General features: G+C 37.3%; 1 protein-coding gene across 1 annotated transcript; it reads right to left on the reverse strand.

Moving 5' to 3' along the window:
* Nucleotides 1–2,583: 2,583 nt before the first annotated feature.
* LOC113118517 (extracellular calcium-sensing receptor-like) lies at nucleotides 2,584–6,261 on the reverse strand. Its single transcript, XM_026287760.1, has 6 exons — nucleotides 5,973–6,261; nucleotides 5,266–5,557; nucleotides 4,210–5,037; nucleotides 3,844–4,080; nucleotides 3,562–3,685; nucleotides 2,584–3,491 (listed from the first exon to the last, which is right to left on the reverse strand). The coding sequence occupies exons 1-6, from the start codon at nucleotides 6,191–6,193 to the stop codon at nucleotides 2,584–2,586; spliced, it is 2,610 nt and encodes an 869-aa protein (XP_026143545.1). The 5' UTR covers nucleotides 6,194–6,261.
* Nucleotides 6,262–8,955: the final 2,694 nt, after the last annotated feature.

Below are 8,955 nucleotides of genomic sequence, written 5' to 3' on the forward strand. Positions count from 1 at the left end.
CTTCAAAAACACAACAAAGGGAAACACAATTGCCTTATACTATATATAATCTTGACTTGACTGTCTTATTGTTTGTGGGCTTTATGTAAAAAAAAAAAAAAAAAATACACTGGCTTTTAACACGTTGGCTAGATATTTGGGTAAATGAAAACAATACTTACATTTCAATGTGAAGTCCCCCACAGAACTCTCACCTGCCTTGTTATTTGAATATAAACACCGTCGTTGTGCATGCAAGTGATTCTGGGATATGGTAGGGTGCGAAGTGTCCATCAGATGTACACTTCGTTTTCATGGGAATTGAAGGGTGCATTTGAAGTCGCTTTCGAAATTCGTCAGCCTTCGTCGCGCCGAGGTGACGCATTCGCACTTCAAATGCGCACTTCCAAGTGCGCATTCTGACTTTGGGACAGTTTACGTTGTGGCGCTGTGACGCAATCACACTGCACATCCGCACTTCGGAGTCCACGCACTTCACTTTGGGACACCCTTCGTCGCGCTGCTGTGACGCATTCACACTTCAAATGTGCACTTCGGAGTCCATGCACTTCACTTTGGGACACAGCTATGGAGTCACCCGTTGTTTTCCATTACTCGGTTTTCTCGTGTTCCCTTGTGTTTTCTAGTTTCTTGTTTCCGGATTGATTTTGTGTAATGACGTGTGCCTGTTTTTGGATTATGATTTTTGGATTACCCATTAGGGATGGGCGATACCACATTTTTTCCATGTGATACGATACCGATACTTTTTGTTAGCATTTTACCGATACCGATAATGCTTAGAATTTTAAAATGACATACACATTCTGGCCATTTATAACTCATTTATTAGAAAAGCAAATTTAACAAATAAGATGTTTAAACAACCTTCTTACAAAAATTATTGATTAAGTAACTTAAATCTTAATTAAATCAACAAAAATACCAACAACATAAACTGTTCATATTTTTACTTATTTCTTCATTTTAAACAGACCATGTTTTCCTTATCTTCCTACATTTTTGTAATTTTTAGCAATGCTCAGAAAGATACTGTAAGGTCACTGCAACTGTTGATAAAGATTGCCTAATCTTTCAACTGTAGATTAGAATTTAACCAAAGCAACATGTTAATATTTTTTCGTTTCAGCCTATTTCGCCTAATTATCTCTCCTGCCTTAGAAAAAAGCCTCTCTGCTGGGACGGAGGTTGTGACAATTCCAAGGTATATTTTTTGCCAGTTTGCTGAGCAGTGAAAATGTGTTATCATTTCTTTTCCACCATAGCAAAGGGTCTTCATTTCCTGGGATCACCTTTTCTTCCATGTATCTGCGCATTTCAATGTGTGCATCTGTGGTGGCTGTGCGGTTTCCCTGAAAAGCTAATATACGTGTGTCAAACTCCTGCCATAGTCCTCCCTTGCATGTAGAACAGTCGACACCTATCCTTTCAGTGTTTGCAGCAGGTGACTCTGGTGGCACTGTCAAGAATATTCCCATGCTGGTTGATGCAGAGGGTTCACTGGTTGTTGCCTGTCGGCCCAGGGCTTGCATCTCACTGATTAGCCCGTGATTTAATGACTTCCACATTTCCTTTATCACAAAACAAAATGTTTTTGAACCTAATGTCCAAAAAGGTACTGGCAGCCAGACTATGATTATGCTCAATGGCTGTCGTCCCGGGTACAATACCCCCGATGAGATATGCCGAGGAAAACTAATAGCGCAATAATGGAGGAGGAATTGGAAAACATAAAAATCTCTCTGAACACCTTGACAGCTGAGATGCAAAAAATGTCAATGCAACAAACGACCATAATGGAATTGATGCTTGAAGTGAAAGAATTAAAAAAACAAAACGAAGAAAAAAAACAAAAAATAATTACCCTGGAAAACCGACTGGCGGATATGGAGCAATACACCCGAATTAATGACCTCATCATATCGGGTCTGGTTGTCAAGCCGCGCTCCTAAGCCAGAGCAGTAGCGTCAGGTGGAGGCGAACCAATGGACCAAGACTTGGAGTCAGTGGAGCAACTTTGAAATGTCAGTTTTAGGCTTAAAATCAGGGTTAGTTGCAGCTACATCTTTGTTAATCTGCTATCATTTCCCTCTTATTTTATAAAAATAATGGGTAAGATTAGATTTAGGGGTAGGGATTTGGTTTAGTCTGTATTTTTGGCAAGTAATGTTGATCCAAGATCAACAAAATATGTTGATCTAGGAACATGTCTTATCAAAATCACGCAGACCCCTGAAGTATACTTGCAATAGTTCTGCGTTAGCACAATAATAAATATTTCAGTACATCTTTAATTGTACTTCAGCACTACTTACACACAATTAAAGTGCATTGAGAAAAAAATATATTATTTGTTCGAATTTAGCAGACTAAATGTATAAATGCAGTGTTTATTTATTAAGTACACAAATATGTAAATGTACAAAGTATATTTAGCATGAAGTAAACATATCTAAATACATTTTAGTATATTACATTTTCAGTAAGGATGGCAATATAATGTGTTAATAAAAATAATATACCCAAAACAATAAAATTTATTTAGTTTTAAATAAAAGTTCACAATTTTAAATTTAAAACAATTTATTTTGTTTGTCTTCCCATGATTGCTTTTTTAGTGTTTCTCTCTGGATGTAAAAGGATGATGTAACACTTCGGGGCAAATATGGCCACCAGTAAACCAAAACTTGAAGCTAAAATGGCAAAAATCTCCACAGCCACTGCATATTTCCCTGGTGAGCTTACATATGCTGGAACAAATGCAATCCACACAGCACAGAATATTAACATGCTAAAAGTGATGAACTTTGCTTCATTAAAATTATCTGGAAGATTTCTTGCCAGGAAGGCTAAGAGGAAGCTTACTGTTGCTAAAAGTCCAATGTATCCTAGCAGCATAGAAAAACCAGCCACTGAGCCAATAGCACATTCATAGACTATAATAGACCGGATATACAGGTTATTTTTATGGGGTGTTGGAGAAGCAGTTGATAGCCAGATTGCACATATCACAACCTGTATGGCAGTTAGGACCAGAACAGTACATCTTTGTGGAGCAGCTCCAAACCATCTTATTGCATCCTTCCCCTCTGGATAAGAAGACTTGAACACAGCTATTACCACCATAGTCTTGACTAGGATGCTGGAGATACACAGGACAAAGCTTATGCCAAACACAGCATGTCTTAACTGACATGTCCATAACTGTGGCTGGCCAATGAACAGCAGCACACACAGAAAACACAGTTTGAGTGACAAAAGCAGCAGGAAGCTGAGCTCTGAATTGTTGGCACGCACTATGGGAGTGTTGCGGTGATGCACAAGAATGACCATCACAAGAGCACAGGAACAGGTGCCAAGCAGGGAAGCAGTAGTCAAAGAGATGCCCAAAGGATCCTCATAGGATAGAAACTCCACTTCTTTAGGGACACATTGATCCTTATTTGGACTGGACCAGAACTCAACTGGACAAACCATGCACTCAATAGCATCTGGGAATCAGAAAATAAATTAAATTCCTTTTAAGTCCCTTTTTTTTCAGCTCAGTAATTATCTGCTCACCTGTTGCATTAGAAATCTCCCCATCTCTGCATGGCAGGCAATCAAAACAGCAGAGAGGAAGACCCTTTCTTGTGGCTGGTCTGGTTCCTGGAGGACAGCTCTCACTGCACACGGACCGTGGAGGCTACAATAGACATCATGTGTTATCAGTCTTCTGTTTGTCATCGATTAAACAATGACTAGCTTTTCCTTTTGCATTCATTTACTCTCATTTTAGACTCTCGTTTAGACTTTAAGCAAAAAATAAAGACGAGAGAGAAAGAGAGAAATAGATTAATAGGCAGTGCTACTTTTTTTTGTTTCAAAGTTCCAGTATATTGCGTCCTCATCCAGTGTGAGCACCATCCCTGTTTCCAACTCTTCATTTACTACACCGACTGTGTAGATCTTTATAGCTCCATCAGATTTCGGCTGCCAGTTCATCACGTCATAGATGGCCAGAGCATCTCCATTCTTATCAAATGACACATGATCCCCAAAGTCTGTGGTGAAGTTTACTTTTTGTAGATAGTGAACCAGCTGTACAGTTTGTAGAAAGAACACGTGTTGAGTGTTTATCTTAAATTAATATACATAACATATTTTGCTTTTACACCTTCAACTTTTTAAATGCATGGGGGTAATCTGCACTATAATTGTGGATCTTACCTGCCATGGTTTTAGATTAGTTATGTTGGCACATTTGTTCCCACTGAATGGTCCTCTGCCCTCCACACACTGCAACAGATTATGAAGTGCATGTGCCAGTGCATAAACTGCCTTATAGACATTATAAGCTGCTCTCAACTCTGAAACATCAGTGTATGATGTGTTTTTTGTACTCAGATCTTCCTGTCCTGTACACACTGTTTTCACATGCTCTCCATCTATCTCTTTATTCCCAGTCTCAAATCTGCAGCCAAACATATTCTCCCAGAAGATCCTCAACATATTATCTCTTGGATGATTGGTGGGCCGCAGATGTAAAAGAAAGTCATGAAGACCCTTAATCTCCCCACGCCTGATAGCAATGCCCAGTGTGCCCCCAAGGAAAGGCAGGAAGCGTGAAGTGTGAAACACAGGTGAAGTGGCCCAAGATTCACTTGCAATCCACTGTTTGCCTGTCATGTTCTGCAACACCACTTCTTCCATCAAAGATATTACTAGGGACGAAGGAGAAAAAACAACAACCACTCTAGCTGTGGATGCCTGAATCACTCCTGTTATATGCTGAATGTTTCTGGGGTTGTTATCATAGGGCAGAATTTCAGAAAAAGCAACACAAAGCCCAGATATCTGCATTTCCTGATGAAAAGACTGAGCAGCATAGATACCATAGTCATCATCACTGTAGAGGAGACCAACCCAGGTCCATCCAAAATGCTTCAAGATCTGAACCATAGCCCGCACCTGGAAGGCATCACTGGGGATTGTTCTGAAGAAAGAGGGGTACTTTTTCCTGTCACTTAAACATGAGCAGGTGGCATAGTGACTGACCTAATTGGGGAAGAGGGAGAGGGCATGAGAAAGAGAAATAACACAACAGTCAAAAAAAATTAATAAAATAAAAATAAATAAATAATAAATACTACTACTTCTACTACTACTACTAATAAAAAATGTTAGTTCTTTTTTAATGTTGTCATACCCAAACAGATATATATATGAGGATATATAACAAAAATATGCATATCGTGTATTTTTTATTTATTTATCCCATCTTACTATAGGTACTCGAAATAGCCCCAGAACACTGGAAATTGCAATGGATGGAGTTGAACTTGGATCCCCTACAATCCCAATCACGGGAGGAGGGCCAGTACAATTAAGGTTAGAGGATGACCTTTCTCTCCCACTAACAAGGGATATAGCAGCTCGGAACGCCATTCCTAGCATCACACAATTGTCATAAAGGTGGTAACCAAGAGTGATATTGGGCAGCAGATTGGGATTCTTATTGATCTCATTTATTGCAAAAGCCATGGTCTGTGCATGCTGGAAGCTTTCCATATTAAATCTAAGGAAATAAGTAAGTAAATAAGAAAATAGATAAATACATTTGTGTTATAAAAAGAGATGAATAAATACAACGTAGCAAACACATTAAGAGTTTACATGAGTTATATACACAGTGTATACAGCTTATATATATATATATATATATATATATATATATATATATATATATATATATATATATATATATATATACACACACACACACACACACACACACACACACACACACACACACACACATTGGTTTCAATACAAATTGTGTAAAGATGGCATTGCAGCTGTCATCACATCATTCAAACAAATTAACTGAGGTAAAAGAGGAAAAATACATCATAACATCCATATTTATTAGATATTAATTATAATTAATATTTAATCTTTCTCTGTTTAGTAATGCAGTTAATCTGACTCACATTTCACAGTATGGTTCTTCTGGTTCTCTTCTGAAGCTCAGCTCTGGGAACACTGTGAAAAAGTGAACTTCAAATAGGCCTCCAATTATAACATCTCCATCCAGGTACACTCCATTCAGCTTGAACTGCCTCTGGAGCTGACATGTGCCTAATCTGAGGACTGAAACTGAAGATAAACAGTCAAGTAGCAAGTATAGGGAAACAATCGGAGAGAACCGCATCACGCTCTCTTCTGAGCCTCACACCCTGTTAACTTATGGGGTGTTGCTTTAAAAGAGCAGGTGGTGCCAAGTGGGAATACCTGGAAATCAGGCAATTACCTTTCCATCCCTTTATGATTTCCTTTTCTAAATTAGATTAAGCCTCAGTTGTCCCTCATTTCCTGTTTTCAAATCTCTGGCTTTGGGTTCATTATGACCCCCAAATTGAAAGAGTAATTGTAAAAAATATATAAATTTTTAATCCTACAAATAATATATAATTATTATTTTTTTTTTGTTTACTTCTCAAGTTCAAGTTCAAGTCTGCTTTATTGTCAATTCTTCCACATGTACAGTACATACATACAGAGAATCGAAATTGCATTACTCTTAGACCCCCGGTGCATACAGATAACATTAACATTAAAGCCTAAAAATCTAGATCAAATATAAAATGTAGATACAACAATACAATAAGGGAATGTAAAAAAAAAAAAAAAAGACATATAATAAAATTGAAAATAAACTTAAATAAAGCAGCGCAAGGCAAATGGCAGATAGAGTGCAAATCAATGAAGTGAAAAACAGTGCAGATAAAATAATTTTTAGTGCAAAAACAAAAGCTTATTAAGTCTGATAAAAGTGACAAAAGGCCTCAAGAGCAGTTATTTTATTAACTGACTGATGTGGTAGTGGAATGACGTCAGTTCCATAGAGAAGGATGTAGTGAGCAGACCAATGCTGCAGTCTGCCAATGCAGTTAACTGACCTCATTCAACTACCTCTTCTGTCAGTTTAAATAAAGAACTGCTCTTTGAGATTTTTGATACTTTAATCAGACTCAATAAGCTCTTCTTCACTATAATCATGATATCTACACTGTTTACTTCACTGGGTTGCATTCTGTCTGCCATGTGCCTTGTGGTGCTTTACTTATCTTTCTTTTTACATTACCTATTTGTATACTCGTATAGTTGTACTTTATATTTTATTATCTGTATTTAATGTTCTACTGTTATTGTTATCTGTATGCCCCAAGGGTCTGAGAGTAACGCAATTTCAATTCTCTGTATGTATGTACTGTACATGTGGAAGAATTGACAATAAAGCAGATCTGATTAGCTCAAAAAAAGCCATTAAATAGCTCATTATTATTATTATAATTATCATTATTATTAATATTTGTTCTTTACTCCAGTATCCTTGCTGTTATTTCTCCTCTTCCCTCTGCTTTTCTTCACTTGCTCTGTCTTGCCACTGTTGTAGTTCCAAAATTATTTCCTTCTTGTAAAACTTATATTCAGCATAAAAACTCATTGTAGTCCTAATGAATTCAGAAACCTGATGTTGGTATTCTCAGTCAGTATACCATGATAAAAAGACATCTTTACATGTAATATTTTCAAATATATATTTTTTATTCTTTATCATTATCCATGGGCAAATTCATCAGTCAACAGTATTTTTCTTTCAAGTTCCAGTGAACCATTTACAGTTTCAAAAACCCAGCCTTTGTTTCCCAGCATCACATAAATGTAACTTTTCCCATCAGCATGGAGACCGTGGGGTGGGGGGGCTGCAGCAGTTGAATGGGGGTGGGGACTGATTTGCATATTTACAACATTGCCTGTAGAGATGCACATGAGTAGTTACATCTAAGCTACTTAAAGGAATGAAGGCATTTTCACAAGATATCATTCTGATTATGAGGTCAATTTCACCGTTTGAACTATATTATTAACGATATATAAAGGTGCTGGTCATATAATTAAAATATCATTGTAACGATAAAACCTTCGTAATCATCGGGAAGAAGGAGGCGGGAACCGGCGAACAATCAACTGAAACTTTAATGACAAAATAAATACAAAACAGCACAACAGCCCCTCGCGGACGACTGTTGCGCACAAATAAAAAGTAAACACAAAATAAAGTCCAGGCCTGGTCCTCTCTCGTTCGTCACTGTCGTCGCTCTGGTTTTATATCCCTCCATCTCCTCTGTGGGACTTATTACTGTAGACTGTAAGTGACATCACTTCCCATTGCAAACACTCCCAATAAAATGGCCCCACCCCTGTTACTTGATTGATAGGTTTCCGTGTAGACGTTGGAAATTCAAATGCAAAAGGAATTGCCTTTCCATTTGAGTTTTGGCAGTTTACATGCAAAGTGCAGAGAGAGTGAAAAAGCAAATGGAGTAATTAATATTGCTATTTAAATATGACAGGCTCATAGCTCGTAAGATATGGGAAACACAATTGCAAATGGACTTTGCATTTCCATTTTAAATGTTAAATACAATTTGCAATTCCTTTTGAATAATGTCCGGAATATTATTCCATACTAGGGCATGTGCTGTGCATGTATAAATTATGTACAATGTATATATTATGTACAATGTATAGCTAACTAATTTAGCAATACTCAGCCAAGTTTCCCTACTGCAGCCTCAATATTAGCAGCATTATAAGTAGTTATGAATTTTTTTTTTTTTATCTGCAAAGTTGTTGATGAAAAAAAGATAACGAGTTGTCATATTTTTGGAATATTTTGCCTGTTTATATGTCACTGGGTAACAAATTTGCATAATCCTGCCTGCCCGCGAAATACAAACAGAGTCTGACTTACTCACAAACCCTTCTGCAACCCTTCTGCACTAGTGGACACAGTTAAATTAGTGTTTTTTTTTTTAAGCTGATATAAAGAGTCAAATAATAAATAAATTAGTTGAGCTAAATGTCCTTCTGACGTCAGGAGTTGTGACGGATGAAAATGCCGGTGTT

Source organism: Carassius auratus, chromosome 18 (genome assembly GCF_003368295.1).
Source record: "Carassius auratus strain Wakin chromosome 18, ASM336829v1, whole genome shotgun sequence".
Classification (NCBI taxonomy): Eukaryota; Metazoa; Chordata; class Actinopteri; order Cypriniformes; family Cyprinidae; genus Carassius; species Carassius auratus.